This window comes from Scleropages formosus, chromosome 4, assembly GCF_900964775.1.
Source record: "Scleropages formosus chromosome 4, fSclFor1.1, whole genome shotgun sequence".
Lineage (NCBI taxonomy): Eukaryota > Metazoa > Chordata > Actinopteri > Osteoglossiformes > Osteoglossidae > Scleropages > Scleropages formosus.
The window spans coordinates 19,528,209-19,543,218 of NC_041809.1; the positions used below are offsets into that span (position 1 = coordinate 19,528,209).

The 15,010-nt window shown below is 44.3% G+C and overlaps 1 protein-coding gene across 2 annotated transcripts in view; it reads left to right on the top strand.

Annotated features, from left to right (window-relative positions):
- The window catches only part of arhgap32b (Rho GTPase activating protein 32b), a 106,896-nt gene that overhangs the window by 65,568 nt on the left and 26,318 nt on the right, over positions 1-15,010 (top strand). For both annotated transcript variants that reach the window (XM_029251493.1, XM_029251494.1), the window contains exons 6-8: positions 4,574-4,660; positions 9,451-9,588; positions 14,349-14,441. In XM_029251493.1, the coding sequence (XP_029107326.1) occupies positions 4,574-4,660; positions 9,451-9,588; positions 14,349-14,441 (318 nt within the window). The remainder of the gene's footprint in view (positions 1-4,573; positions 4,661-9,450; positions 9,589-14,348; positions 14,442-15,010) is intronic.

Here is a 15,010-nt window from a genome sequence, read left to right on the forward strand (position 1 = left end):
ATCTGTTACCAGTACAGCAGAAGATGGAAAAAGGAGGTTGTTTGCTGTTCCCCTAATTTGAAACGATGAACTGAAATAAGTCCCTAACTGTGGTCTATCATCAGAAACCTTACAAATACACAGTTCTGCCAAACTGGCCATGATTTCAAAGGCTTTACTGACCCTACCCAGGCCTGACTGGACACAGAGGGAAAGGTTTGCTGTTCTGCAAGCCGTGCTACTCATGTGCCTGGTCCCCTGTGGTCCCTTAGTCTCGGTCAGTATAGCTGTTCAATTGTCCCCGGGGATGATGTCATCTACAGTGTAGCCCCCAAAGATGGGGGGACTCCAGCTTGAACAGGAACACTCTTGTGTTTACATGTCCAGTGCCGCAGGACCGTGTTCCAACTACATCCAACCCTGCTGCACCTGTCCCACCGGCACAGGGTGCTTTTGGGGAACTGGGTTCAAGAAGCGCACACAGTTCCTGTGTGAAACCAGAGAAGGGCACGAGAGTCAAACTGCCTCTTCCAATTGTTCCACTGCCTGGGGTGATGGTACCAGCTTCTGATGTCACTTTTGATGCCCGTTGGCAGCTCGGTCTCTTTAAAAATGGTCCATCACATCTCTGATGGTCATGACTGTGATCATGGCATCCGTATAAGCAAAGCTCTTTCCGTCAACAAGGGTCGTCTCAAGTCTTCTGAGTGTCCCCTTGTCTTCCCCATACCTCCCTGAACATTCAACTCACATTTTTAATTTTTATTTCATTGGCCCCATCACTCATTTTTGGCAAGTAAAAAGGGGAAAAAAAAAACACAACTGATCCTTTTGAGTTGTTGAAAGATGACAAAAGATTAGCCAGAGCAAATAAATTCAAAGCAAACCCAAACATGTCATGGGTAGAAGGAGGTGCTAGGAAAGTAATTCAGGGCTTTCCTGGTAGTTAGACGTACGTGGGGGGGTAGAGCAGCCCCTCCCAGGGCATTTTTTTTTCTTCAAGCTCTTGTTTCAGATGGAGGTATAGAAGAGATGTAAGCAAGATGAACAGGGAAGGCTACACCTTACCCACCCCCATCTGTCAGTTCCCACGTAGTAAATTGTGCAGACCTAATAAGATAGATGTGGAACTCTAGTGAACAGGGAGAGAAAGGGAAAGGAGTGTGTAAAGAGCTTTTGTGACAAGTCCACGCAATTGAAATTGAAATACACTTTACATTGAGCGGCGATGGTCACATGTTCAGGACCCGGTGGAGGGAGAGGCTTTGCTCAGCATGTTTCTGCTCCGTAGGCGGGGCCTCTATGGAGGTGGGACTGGGGAAAAGAGAGGGAGGCAGGGAGCCGGACGGACGGCTGGCTTCTGTGATCCGCCAGCCGGCTTTGTTGGGAGGGGATCAGTGGTTGGAGGCTGCTGTCGAGAAAGCCCCCCCCCCCCCCAAGTGTGGAGCACAAACACACACACGCGCAGTGTGATGGAGAGAGCTGGCAGTAGGCACACGGCCTGAAAGGGGAGGAACGGCAGCAACGGGAGGAGGATTCAGGCACTCGGCAGGGCCGATCCGCTCGGACCCCCCACCCCCACCCCTCCCTGGATCGGGCATCCCAGGGTGAACAAAGGCTGCCGGGCGCAAACTAACAAGGAGGTGCAGACTCCACTTCTGTGAGTATTGATCTCTAGCTCTCGCTCGCTCGCTCTCTAGCTGCTGCCGTAAGTGCGGAAAAGGAAAGAACAGTGCAGATGCTGAAATGCGATCCTTGTGTGCTGGCAAGCGGTCCTGGAAGACCCAAGAGCAGCTTGAACTTTCACTGCCCTGCTAGAGGTGAGCATTATAACAGGGGGCACAAATCCAGAGGGCCTCTGCAGGGCTCTACCTTGACTCCTCCCATTGTTTAGTTTCCCTTGTTTTTCCAGTTAAAAAGCCATTACTTGGAGAGCCTGTCCAGTGTCTGACTGCCAAGCTGTCAGCGTGCCGTAGCACTCATTCAACGCAAGCATGCATTGTTTTCACTCCAGGGACTATTACTTCTGCCTGATGTGTTGGGCACAGATTCAAGATGCTCCCATCACTGCATTATTTTACTTTGGTCCTCCACTTGAACAAAGGACTGCAAGCAGAATTAGTCCGTCTGATTTAGGGTCTGTCACCGAGTCCAAATGTCACAATAGCTGTGACATTCGTTTAATGTCTGTTGACCGTGCAGCCAGCACATAGCATGGCAGATCTGTGCACGTCTGATTCATGGAGATTAGAGAGGTACATTCCCTTCGCAGATGTGCACGTTTTCAGCCTAGTAGCTGTTCTTTTTTTGTCCTGTCCTTTATTGCCTTAGCGCTCCCAGAAATAACCCTCTGTTGATGCTGTTTGTGAATCCAGGAGCTCTGGTTCTCTCTGTTATTGGACTGCAGCAGAGAACTAGGTCATTTGTTCTCATGTTACCCTGTTTCTGGAGGAGCTGCGCTCTCTTATAAACAGAGCAGCGATCATGGCAATGCAGTTAGTAAATTGCGCCATTGTCTTAATGCGTTCACTGCTAATGATGACCCTGCCAGCTTCTGTGTGTTGCCTGTATTGGAATTTGTTTGTTCTTAATCTGCAGCCCTTTTTCTTTCGCCTGTTGCCTGCATTCAGTCCGTCATGGAGCACATCTGCAGATGTCTCGCACAAAGGACGACGCTAGTTTGGTTGCAACTGGACACAGTACGCGTTGGACCTGCTTTGTTGTCCCATGACTGCAACATGTAGTGACATAACTTTAGAGGATTGTGGTGCAATTGGTCATTCCTTTTGCTGTAGACCTTCATGAACCCTTGCAAGCGTTGAATGCACCACTTCTCAATTTTAGGCAAGGTGGGGAAAAATGTGGAGTTACTGTTCGTCAAAGTATTGTAACACAGAGACTATTTTTGGTCAACCTTTGGAACTTCAGTGATATTTTGAAGATCCACGTAAACAGCTACTGGCATGTAGCAGAACTTCAGTATTAAAACATGACCTGGCTGATGAAGAGACATGTCTGCTCCTCACATTGAACCCTGAGCCAGGTGTATCTTTGCATTCCATATAGTTCCACTTTTGGATAATCTATCTTGCACTCACCAGTACTCACAGTGATGGCTGGTACCCCTCACATCTGTGATTCTGAGTGCTTTGTGCAGATTACATTGCTTTTCCATTGGCTTTAACTAGTGTCTTCCATTGCCTGAAGCTAAATCCGGCGCTCGTGTTTATTGAAGACACTGCTGAAATGTCATTTCTTATTGGCTGTGATTAATTTGGTGTGTCAGCTTTAACTTGCCGATGATATATTGAGGAAGGGGTGCAGCCATTTTTGAAGGGCTAAATCAAACACCATTGATGGACCACCAAGGAAACAGCCTTTGACACAAACTTATTGTTGGACGCATATGCATCTGTGTATTAAAGTACTGTCAAGTTCAGCTGTGATGCTTTGCTGCAAAACTTAAATATTTGATACTACCGTAATTGTTCTTCATTAATTTGGTGCATAGGAAAAATCTGCTGGCTTTGGTGTCAAAGCCATTCAGGTCCAGTACTTCAGATCACCATTGTCAGCCCCATTACTGCTCTGAATTCAGGAGAAAAGCTTCATTGTGGTCCTTAACTAGCTGTGTTGTCATCCCTCTGTCTTGTGAAGGCCAGTCCACTGTGCGTGATTTTTTTTTTTTTTTTTTTTTTTTTTTAATTTATAAGGTTAAGCTAAGTCAGTGCCACTTACTGTTAGCAATAAGGTTAATCTCGGACAAAGTCTCGTGCTCATCTTTTAGAAACCAGGAACAAGCATTGTTTATAGGACCCCCTCCTCAGTCATGTCAGTAGTTCTTTCCATTGCTTGTCACACTTTGTGGTTAGCCATTTCCACGGCGTTAATGTGTTTCTTGGGAGGAAGAGGTCTGCCTGTCCTGGTGAAATGAAAAGCAGTCTTATTGTGGGGTGAAGGGGATAGTAGGTGGAGCTAATGCCAATAGTGACATTGCCATGGTAACCATGCGCAGGCTACCATAACAATAGACAAATTGCACAACACATGCCTCAAAATAGCATAGTATCATAAAAACACACTAAGGACCATTAATCAGTGATGGATGACTATTGGACGCTGTGCTCCTGTGCACATTATTGGAACCTCACGAGTAGAAAAAGACACTTGAGAATAATACCAGGAAAACAAAGGAAAGGGCTTTTTGGATGTCAGAGAGAGACCTGTTTTGATTACGCTATTACATTTTCGCCCAGAATTTGGATATTGTGGTTAACTTCAGATGAGAAGACCAAAAAACATGTATGCATTTATTAATATATGTGACCATGGTAATCAAGAAGCACTGAGAGGTGCTAGCTCAGTACAGTCACTAAATAGACCTCCTTGACTTGGTTGGACATGTGGGTAAGCCTTGAATGCACTTAATTTGTTTCCTTAATATATTCTATGCAACAGCATCCCTCTTACAGTCTGTATCATCAAAACACTCTTTCATTATTTTTTGTGTTTCTTTTCTTTGTCTTGTCTTATCCCACAGGAACGGGATGGTAATTAATGCTCTTAATGTTTTGCGATCTTTCCTTTTCTTTAGCTGGCTTTGGCAGATGAGCAGAATGAGGTAACTCGTAATGGCCTGGAGACGAAGGAGCTGGTGTACCTGGTCCAGATCAGTTGCCAGGTAGGACAGGAGTATCTCTCTCTCTCACACACACACACACGTCCGATCTCATCCTCTCACTCATTCATTCACATCCATCATCCTCGTGCTTCCTGCATGTGATTTCTATTGCATCTGTTAGTTTTCCAGAACTCTTCTCACAATGATGGAGGTGAAACATTTCTGTGGAGTAAAATTATATTGGTTTTCAATCTTCATAGTTTTCCTACCAGGCAGTATGAAGGTGACATGAATGTCAAGTAAGTTGCTGCAATTACTCCTTGTTACAATATATTAAAGACAAGCCTTCAAGTGTGTAAAGGTGGTATTATGCAAATGGAAGAGTGAAATCATACTAATTCAGAACAAATTGCCAAATAAATGACACTAAGTAGGAACATAATTAGAAATGAGCTGGGTAGAAAGAGCTTGGAAATGTTGATAAATTTGTCAGTGGTTTCTGAATGGAAAATTAAACATTCCGTTTAGGTAATACAGGAAGATTGACAAGACATTTTTCAAGGGAGAGTGCGTGTACCTCAGAAATTGATTTTTATGCTTTTTATGTGAGGTATCTATGTGCTTTAAGCAGTGCCGGAATGACTGCTCATATAGAGGGTCACCATCTGTTTGTATGAAATTGGTTGTATTATCATGGTAAGAGTGCCAGTGCCATTTTGGAGAGTTTTCCACTGTTCTCTGGGTTGATACAATGCCTCTTCTGAAGGAGGTGATGAAATATTGTGTTTGTTGAATAGAGTTTGATTAATGTGACAGAAGCTTTGTTAGTGGGTTTCCTCCAGGTGCTCTGGTTTCCTCCCACATTCCAGAGACATTCTTTTCAGGTGAACTGATGACACTTTCACATCCTGAACGAAGCCATCTTCTGCCCTATGCTTTCCGGGATTGACTTATAAGAAATGCACAGTGGAGGCTTGGCAGTCATTTTTGCACTGCCAATGCAAAGATGTATGGAAACAAAGTGAACATGACACAGGAAAGAGTTGATAGTACACTATCGCCAACTACAGCACATTATTGCACTTCCACTTCATTCTCACTCCACAGGACTTGCAAATTTTTTCTGACACCCGTCGATTAAATTTTTTTTATACTGATCTTTTTTTCTCCAGTTTTTTCGAAAATTGAAAACTGTCGAAAGTCAGAAACCATTATGCTGAACTTTAGGATGACGAGAGTTTGTAAGTCAAGAGATGTCTGTACGGTAGTGGAACGTATGTCATTGTCACTCGTGCAGCTTTCAAAACCGGGCACTCTTTCTCCACATGCCCTTCCTTCAGTTTTCACAGATACGCTCTTTGCCCGACCTTGGGGATTCCTTGCGGGACAACCTTTTCCATAAAAGCAGTGGTGCGTTGGCTGGGAGTCCAAGGGATGAAACTGACCCTGCGCACAGGAATGTTTTTTTTTTGTTTTCGAGATTAGAAAAGAAGGCTTAATAAAGTAGAGCTGCTACAAAAGTAAGTTTTAAAGCTAAATGAGGACAGACTGGTCAGATGCTGTTAAAATGGCCAAAAGTCACACCCATCCCAGTCACATGGATCCAATTAAGACGAGGCAGCAGCGGCGCTGAGGAACTGTGTGCAACTTTTCCGTTGCTCAGCCCTGGCGACGGTTAAGAGAGATCTTTCCTAGCCAAACCAGAGGCACTGAAGCTTTTTGTTTCTTTGAACTGGTTTTGGGGGTTTGGAAATGGCCACGTGAAGAAAAGGAAAACAAAACAGTTCCTGAAGCCCACAAAAACAAATGTTCCAGACTGGAAAGATGACTGAGCGATTTGGTGGCGTTGGAACGTGTGCCGGTAGGTCGACCTTAGAGTTTGGTTGGCCTGGATTTCAAAGTTATAGATGGATTTCTGTCATTTGTTCAGGAGAGCTGGTGTAAGGGGGTGAGTACTATGGTTCAGCAGAATCAGGGCCCCAGGGAGGGTTATAGATTCTCTAAGCTTCAAATCAGGTTTGGGCCAGGAGACACCTCAAGCACCTGTTCAGTGAGTATCTACCTGGTATCAGAGTTGAGCTGTCATCGTGTTAATTAGGTGCTCCAGTTCTCTGTGGTCCCCAAGAGGTGCTTGCAACTGTATGATGTGGAAGCAGGGAGCTCTTGGATGGCAGCCACAAGGGATGTTCAATAGTAACTGTAGGGTATAGACATCGGCACGAAGTTGGGCTACCTTGTTTCCAGTGTCAACAAGCTGACCAGATCCTGAGCCTTGGGGGCAAGAGTGTTAGCTTTTGCTTCCCTTCTTTTTCCCTACCAGTGTTCCCTTCACGTGTTCAGGTTTATGTATGTTTCAGTGCTGCAATGATTACAGTTAGTCGGTCATTTCTCCTTCCACCTACCACTATAGGATAATTTCTCTGATGCATTCTTCCTAGTGCTTTAGTTCGAGCCAATGATCAAACTGATGGCCGGTTCTGATGGATAGGGTGTATTTCTGAAGTGCTGCTGGCTTGAGGACTGCTGTTTATTTAAAGGGCACAGTGGCGGTTAGCGCACACATGTAGGGTGGGCTTTGATCTGGTGAGCTGCCATTCTCTTGCGGCGCATGTGTGCGGCTTCCTTCCCTCTCCAGGAAAATCCATTCAGAAGTGCAGAAATGGATGTGAGCTGCTTGTCAAGACTTAGAATTCTCAACACAAAATACAGGCAACTTTTTTTTTTAAGCTACTTCTGCAGCTGTTTAAGTGATGCACTCCAGCATTCCTTTCCGGTACTTCATTCAGTGAATTTCCAAAACATTCCATTATTAGTGCGATCACTGGTAATTATTCTTGGGGGGGGAATCTATAATGTGGCTCAAACAGAGAAGTGTATAAATGTACATATTTCCTACTGCTTAGCAACTACCATAGAGTTTGTATTAAAACCACAAAGTGGTAACAAAATGTATCGTGGGTGAATTACACGAAACACGTAAAACTATTAGATGGACATTCTTAAGACATGATGCTTCCTTTTGTGTGTGCCGAATGGGTTGACTGTAGAGCATTTCATGCAGAGTTTGTTTTGGGGTAGGAGAAGAGAGACCCTTTTCATTTTTCATTCCATCATTTGGTCTCATACAGATTCCCCCCCCCCCCCCCCCCCCCCCCCTCTCTGTCACTCACCGTGAATTGAATCTCATTCCTCTGTCCATCTGCTTTATTTGTGATCTCCTGCCCCGCATCCTTTGCCATGTCCGAAAATCTTCAAATCTCCCAGATGGGCACCGTTGGGTTCGACATGGACATCACAGTGCTTAATCCGCTTGTTCTCCCGACAGACTCAGTGGCGGAGCGCAAGTCGTGTTCAGTCTATGCGGTGGAGATTGCATGATGGGAGGCGCGTGCACAGGGCATTGGAACTCTCTGCAGAGATGCCAGAAACCTGGAAAACTGTTTAGCAGAACATAGGTGCGAGACTCCATTAGGAACCGGCGCCATCCACGTAGAAAGAGAGGCCAAACTGTCATCACAAGCCTTCATTCTTATTTGCTGCTGCTCCTTTTTCAGTTAAGGTCTCTAGTTATTGCTTTAACAGTACAAGCTAAAATACATGTTGCTAGACCTGGTGCTTGTAGCAACACACTATTGTTGTGCTCCTAAGTTTCTTAGCCACTGAGTTGTCATATTTACACACACACACACGCACACGCGTGTTGTCTGAACCGCTTGTCCCATACAGGGTCGCGGGGGACCAGAGCCTACCCGGTAACACAGGGTGTACGGCCAGAGAGGGAGGGGACACACCCAGGACAGGACACCAGTCCATCACAAGGCACCCCAAGCAGGACTTGAACCCCAGACCCACCGGAGAGCAGGACCCGGTCCAACCCACTGCGCCACCGCGCCCCCTTTTGTCATATTTAATTAAATTTAAAAAAAAAAAAAAAAAAAAAGAAATGGTTTCACCTTTTGAAATGTACAAAAGTGTACCGACGTTAGACTTATTACTAGCGGTAAAATTGACTAGAAACAATGGTAATGTACATAATTTACTTTTATTTTGCAAAATTCCTTTACATACTTCCTTTATATATAATCTTGAAAGTAAAACAAAGTCTGGGGTAAATATGGGACACATGAAATTCTGGGTTTTTTCATGACTTCTTGCTTGTTCCAACCGGTTATTGTTGTCTGTAATCGTTACGTGGGGTGATAAAAAGGAAATGGCTATTTCCCTTTGCACTTCCATCACTGTTGCACAAATAACTTTTTATTTATTTATTTATTTATTTAAATGACCCACTGTGGTGGTTAGGAACATCACACATTGTATGGGTTCACTGTTTGTAAAACAATGTCTGTTCTATACAGTTATTACTTATAATCCAGCATTTCTGAATGAGGTTTGCAAGAAAAAAAGACTCGTTTGATTTGCTGTTCCACCACAGCTTGATACAATCATGTGGAAAACGGGGCCAGTCAATAATGGTTAACTTGTTAAACGTACATTATTTTTTTCAGTACGTATCAGGCTGTACTGTATTTTCATTGCAGGGATGTGAAGTCATTTGCAGTGCATTTTATTTGTTATTATGGAAATCATATCTCTTAATTAACAAAATATGAGGGCTACACAGGAGAAGGTTGAGAAACTGCCCTAGGCTTGTAGTTAACATCTACAAATATCATACATGAGGTGTTCTTCAAGTCTGTGATCCACATTTCCAGGTGTTTCCCCCTACTGCCACCATTCTCTGTTCCAGTGCTAATCCATCTCCTTTCTTCATTCCTCTACTGTCTTACTTAGTTGCACCTTCTCCTTTGCTGCCACACTCTTGTTACGTCTCTCCTTCTGCACTGCAGGGCCGGAGCTGGATTGTGAAGCGCAGTTATGAAGACTTCCGCGTCCTTGACAAGCACCTCCATCTGTGTATCTATGACCGCCGCTTCTCCCAGCTCCCAGAGCTGCCCCGGTTTGACAGCCTGAGGGACCGAGCAGAGGTAGGTGGCCCCGCCTTGCTCACCCGAGGCCAGTGACATCTCCAGCTGCTTCCTGGGGTTCGCACTGATGTTTTCTCTGCTCACACTGAGCCAGCAACGAAAACCCTACACCGCCTTTGTCACTGTGTGATGCATAGAAGTCTGCCCATGCTACCAAGCTGGATTATTGCAATGCTCTTTATGCCTGTCTCCCAAAAAAGTTGGACTGCAGTTGGTGCAGAATGTAGCAGCTAGAATCGTGACTTAATTAAAACTGATTTCATGTATGTACACCTGTACTTACTACATTGCATTGGTTACCTATAAGCTTTAGAATTGATTTTAAGATTTTTCTGCCGTTTTTACAAAACCTTGCATATAATGGTACCAGAGTATGTTATGGAAAGCTTTCCAGAGTATATCAGGAATCGTGCTCTCAGATCTTCATGTGCAAAACTACTGCGTATTCCTAGAGTTACACATAACATCACTGTAGAGGCAGCTTTCTGTTGTTATGCACCAAATTATGGAACAAAATCCCACTATGTATTGAGAGGCAGATTCTGTGAGTACCTTTCCAAATGCTCCAAACATATCTATTTAGTTCTGCTTTTAACATTTCTATAGTTTTATGTATTATTTATACATAATGTGTACACCATATAGTTTTTATTTATTTTTACTTGTTCTTAATTTCTGTTATTCATTTTCGAAAGGTGCTATGTACGTAGTTATTCTAATTGTTGTTGTTGCTGCTGTTATTTTACGTTCACATCGTTACGTAATGCCATGACAGAAAGCTGTAGACCAGTCCTGCCGTATGTCAGCCAGTTACAGTCAATCTTCGGGAGAACTTTTTTGCTTTCTTTGTGTTTTTCAGTGTCCTATATTCAGTATATTAACTTCCCAGTGTCACACGCCTGCGAAGCTCATGTTGCACTCAAGCATCTTATCTGGATCCTGTGCCTCGTTGCTGCGGTTTGAGTCACAGCCGCATAAGTAAAGTGTTTAAATATGGGTTTTAACAGCACATAATGAATTCTTGTTGTGTAAGTCGCAGGCGTGTCTCTCTAACGTGTTTGTGTCTGCGCCGGCAGGATTTCACATTTGTTTTTTGCAAAGAGCGCTTGACCCCCACCATGTTTTTACAGTAAAATTGATCCACTTAGAATTTTGAGAGGCTGTTGGCGCTGCACATCATGCCACACAGTAATGGAATCCACCGAGTGGGCTAAGCAGAGGCTCCCACAATGCTGAGCGCCGTCGTATAATGAGGAGTACTGCGGTGCTCTGTGCTTTTAGCAAGTGGCGCAGAAGTCTTCAAGGTCACATTCCACCCGCTGTGAATATGCTTGTTTTTCTAAATTATCTTTATTATGGCATTGCACGGTTTTTTTTTTTTTTTTTTTTTTCTCCCCCCCTCTTTTCTTTAAACATATTCTGCAGCGACTGGTAAAACTGGTTTTTGAACGCCCCCACTGCCTTCTCCAGGCCTGTGAGAGTCATTGTGATGCTTTGAATGTGCTGTCCTGCTAAGTGCTGCATTTGCAGGTTTTCAGCATAGGCCCCCCAGTCCTTGTGTTTAACCACCTTGGTCCTGAGGCGAACCCGTTGCACAAGGCCAGAGGTGCCGATCTCAGGCAGTGCAGGGACGCAGGGTCCCGTACAGTCAACATGCAGTAACTGCCACCTGTTTTATGGGTGTAAATATAATAAAACTGATCTCGGGTACAGTTACACCACACCCCCTCCTTGCTCTGAAAGCCTGCTGAACAATGCACGCACTTCCGATGTCTGCTTTGCACACTTGTCCAGCGAGTCCATGTGTTTTGTTTGTGGTTGTCTCTGGTGGGGTATCGCTGAGCATCAGTGAGACTTGTGAAACAAAGTGACCAGAGCCCATGTGCGAAAAAGGCCTGGTCTTGTGGAAGAGGATGAGGAAAAGTCTTCTGGGAAAGGCTTGTGGAGTCAGTGCCGGAACACATCAGTACCTGGGCTTTTACCTCCTTTTTCCTTTGCTGAGACAAGTAGGACATGGGTCACTAATGCAGAAGCTCATGTTAAAAAGGTTTTCCACTTTACAGCATTGTTGATGTGATCATAAGCATAATGGGAGATGACAAATTAAGCCACTGGCTCTGATAATATATGGAATTTTTCTGGTTCTTTTTATGAATAATGCAAGCTGTCCTCTTTTAATGTAGTGATCTGCTCCACGGATGTGGAAACATTTTACGTCACGTTATACCTTATATTCGCAGCATTGTAGGCAAATCAAAGGTCAGTGGTTTATTGAGGAAGACATTGTGCTGTTTTTGTAGTTTCATCATTTGTTTTCCCCTTTAGTTACACTTGCTCTTTTTTGTGAGCCGACGCTCAGATACCAGCACACGTTTGGGAGCCCAAGGGCCACCGAGCTGAAACCACCCCTCAGGAAAGTGGTCTGGGAATGAGTCCCACTGGCGCTGTGGGGCATCGCTGAACTTTTTCTAATTGGCGTCCTGTGGAGCGTTAAATTCCGCTGTACGTCTGCATCCTTCTCTGGCTCGTTCACTGCACCAGTAGGGGTAATGAGCTGCTTTGTGGAAGAAACTCTCTGTTCTGTCTTAAGACGTAGTACTGATTACTAACATTCATGGGGTTATTACTTGACAAAAGTCCTACGTGTGGCTGGCTACCTGATGGTAATGTACCATGTGTGTCTGTTGGTCAGCTGAGTGAAAAAGAGCATATCACCTATGACATGGGCACTCTCAATTCTTCTTTGAGGCCTTCAGGGTGCCTCTGTCCTAAACAGTAAAAAGTTTGAGTATGCTTGTTGAACACTATTTTTTCTTTTTGAGGTGTCTGGTTAACAAGTTTGGTCAGGAAATTATCGTGTGCATCTTCTCAGCTGTTCTGTAAGCATGTAGGACACTCATGAGACACTTGGCATTCACTCTTCTGTCCAGATCATCCTATACAGGTATTGCCCAGGTGTGCGCAGACTTTTCACTGGCACTGCATGAGGATAGATTTTGTAAACATCATTAACATGGCTTTTTTTTTTTATTATTATTATTATTATTAATTATCTATTAACACTTTATCATGCTCGAGACTAAGGTACATGGACTTCAAACCAGTTTCGTCTTTGCGCCGCTTGACTCCAGCTACAATCTGAGAGCCATCTGGTACTATAACTGAACCTTGTTTTTTGCTTTGTGTGTACCAGCATGTTGTTTTGTTTTTTTGGAGCACCCATTGAGGTCTGGAAACACCCCTCTTTCTCTCTGGCTCCTAATTTCCCTGGCAGTGGGAACACTAGAAAGGTTTATAAATAGCATGGGCCATGCGCCATTCATCGCACGCTTGTTTTCAGACTAAATGAAACAGAAAGCATATGTCAGGTGCTTGCCAACCCACCCAGTATAGAAGGGCTGGCTGTGATGGAGCAGCCATTGTGATGAGCCTGCATTTAGAGACTGGAACAACACAGACCTGCAAACCTAAGACAAGTGAAAATGCAAAATTGTTTGAGGGAAAACTACCAGAATATACCGAAGGGGCAGCAAGTAGCATAGTGGTTCGAGCTGCCGCCTTTGGAGCTTAAGGTCTTGGATTTAAATCCGACTCCCTGCTATTGTGTCCTTGAGTAAGGTACTTCTGCTAAAACACCCAGTTGTCTGAGTAGCTTAACACTGAAAGTTGTTATGGAGAAAAGCATCCTCTAGATTGTTTACTTTTAATTAGTCTGTAGGGTTTTGTAATTTTCTGCATTTTGTGGGATCACCGAAAGGTGTTTCTCATTTGTTTGGGGTGTTCCGGCAAACAAAGTAGACCTCGGGGAACCACATCAAACTCATCCACCCTCCATACAAAGCAGAGTGGTCCTCAGTGTCCGCGCTGCCTGTGACATAACACTTCATCTGAAATGAGCTTCTGAAACCCATTTAAGCCCAACCTTGGAATTTATAAAAGTAACATCTGCAAGCTCTGTTACATGAAACTGTCTCGTCGCATTTGCTCTTTGTTAGAGACCCGATTGGCTGCAGTGTTGTGGTAGTAAAGAGATCCATTAGGGCATTTGCATCCCTCTGGTCTTAACCAGTCTGTTTCTCCCTGTGGTGCCCGGAGATGGATAGTGACAGTTGTGGCATGTTTTTGTGACAGATGCAGGAGGCCAGTTCATCCCACATAATGGATTGCAGGGAATGGAATGAAAAATTCACATATTGACAAGTCCGCCCTGTCCCCTTCTTTTTGGGCGCTAAAGATATGAATGAGTTTCTGCGCAGAAAGTGGTGCGGGGAGCAGTATGTGCATCTTCGCTGTAAATCATCTTTATGATGTTGTTTACCTTCTTCAGAAATATCACTTTTGCTGGGGCTGTTAATCTAAGTACTCGGTATGATGAGAAATTAAGTCCCCCTGTAAGTACCGTCTTCTGATGGGCTCAGTGTTTGAAATGAAACCTTTTATAAAAAAAAATTTTTTTTTTTTTTTTTCCCTTCTCCAGATGCATTTTATGCTTAACTAAATGGAGAAATTATGGCTGGAATGCAGGATAAAGAATAAGATTTGAAGTACAAACTGATGGCTATATGTAGTATGCTGTGTGGCAGTAATGTCTGTGAACATGAAATAGGTGCCATTAGCAGCCTCGACAAGCTTGGAGATGCAGCTGTGAAAGGGTAAGCTGTGTCTGAGAGGCTCTTGGACCGCCTGTCGGTCTGCTGTGTGTAACTGGGATCATGGAGCACTAATTGCTCTGAAGACCCTGTTATTTGGCCCCCTCCCAGGCGGTGTCACAGATGCTGATGGCTTACCTCTCCCGCCTCTCAGCGATTGCTGACAACAAGATAAACTGCGGGCCGGCACTCACGTGGATGGAGGTAATGAACGCTGCCTCTCCCTCACTCTTATTCTCACTGCGTCTTTTTTTATGTAATTTGTTCATCCGCTTTTGCTAGAGGCCTTCTGGGTGATGAAATCATGTGTTGTGAGGATTTGTCTTTACATGAATCAGCCCATGAGTTTTTTAATTTAAAATACAGCTGTGCCCTGAGATATGCTCATTTCAGTTATGAGAATTCAACCAGGAGTTTCATTTAATACTTCTACTTTGGCTTATAAGCCATTTCTCTGGGTTTACAAGGACCGAATTTGGGTTTTGCGCACCTCCCAACAGCTGGACAGCGAAGAGACATGCAATGAGTGTGACCCGATACCTTTTTCCAAAGTGACCTGCAATTTGACTGACACACACACACACACACACACACACACACACACACACACACACACACACACACACTACAGGCAATTCAAGGTCACCAATTGACAGATCGCATGCTCTTGTACAGCGGGAGGAAGCCCACACAATCACAGGGAGAACATGCAAACAAAGTCCACACAGAATGAGCAGGGATCAAACCCACATCTGTTCACACAACCCAGCCTG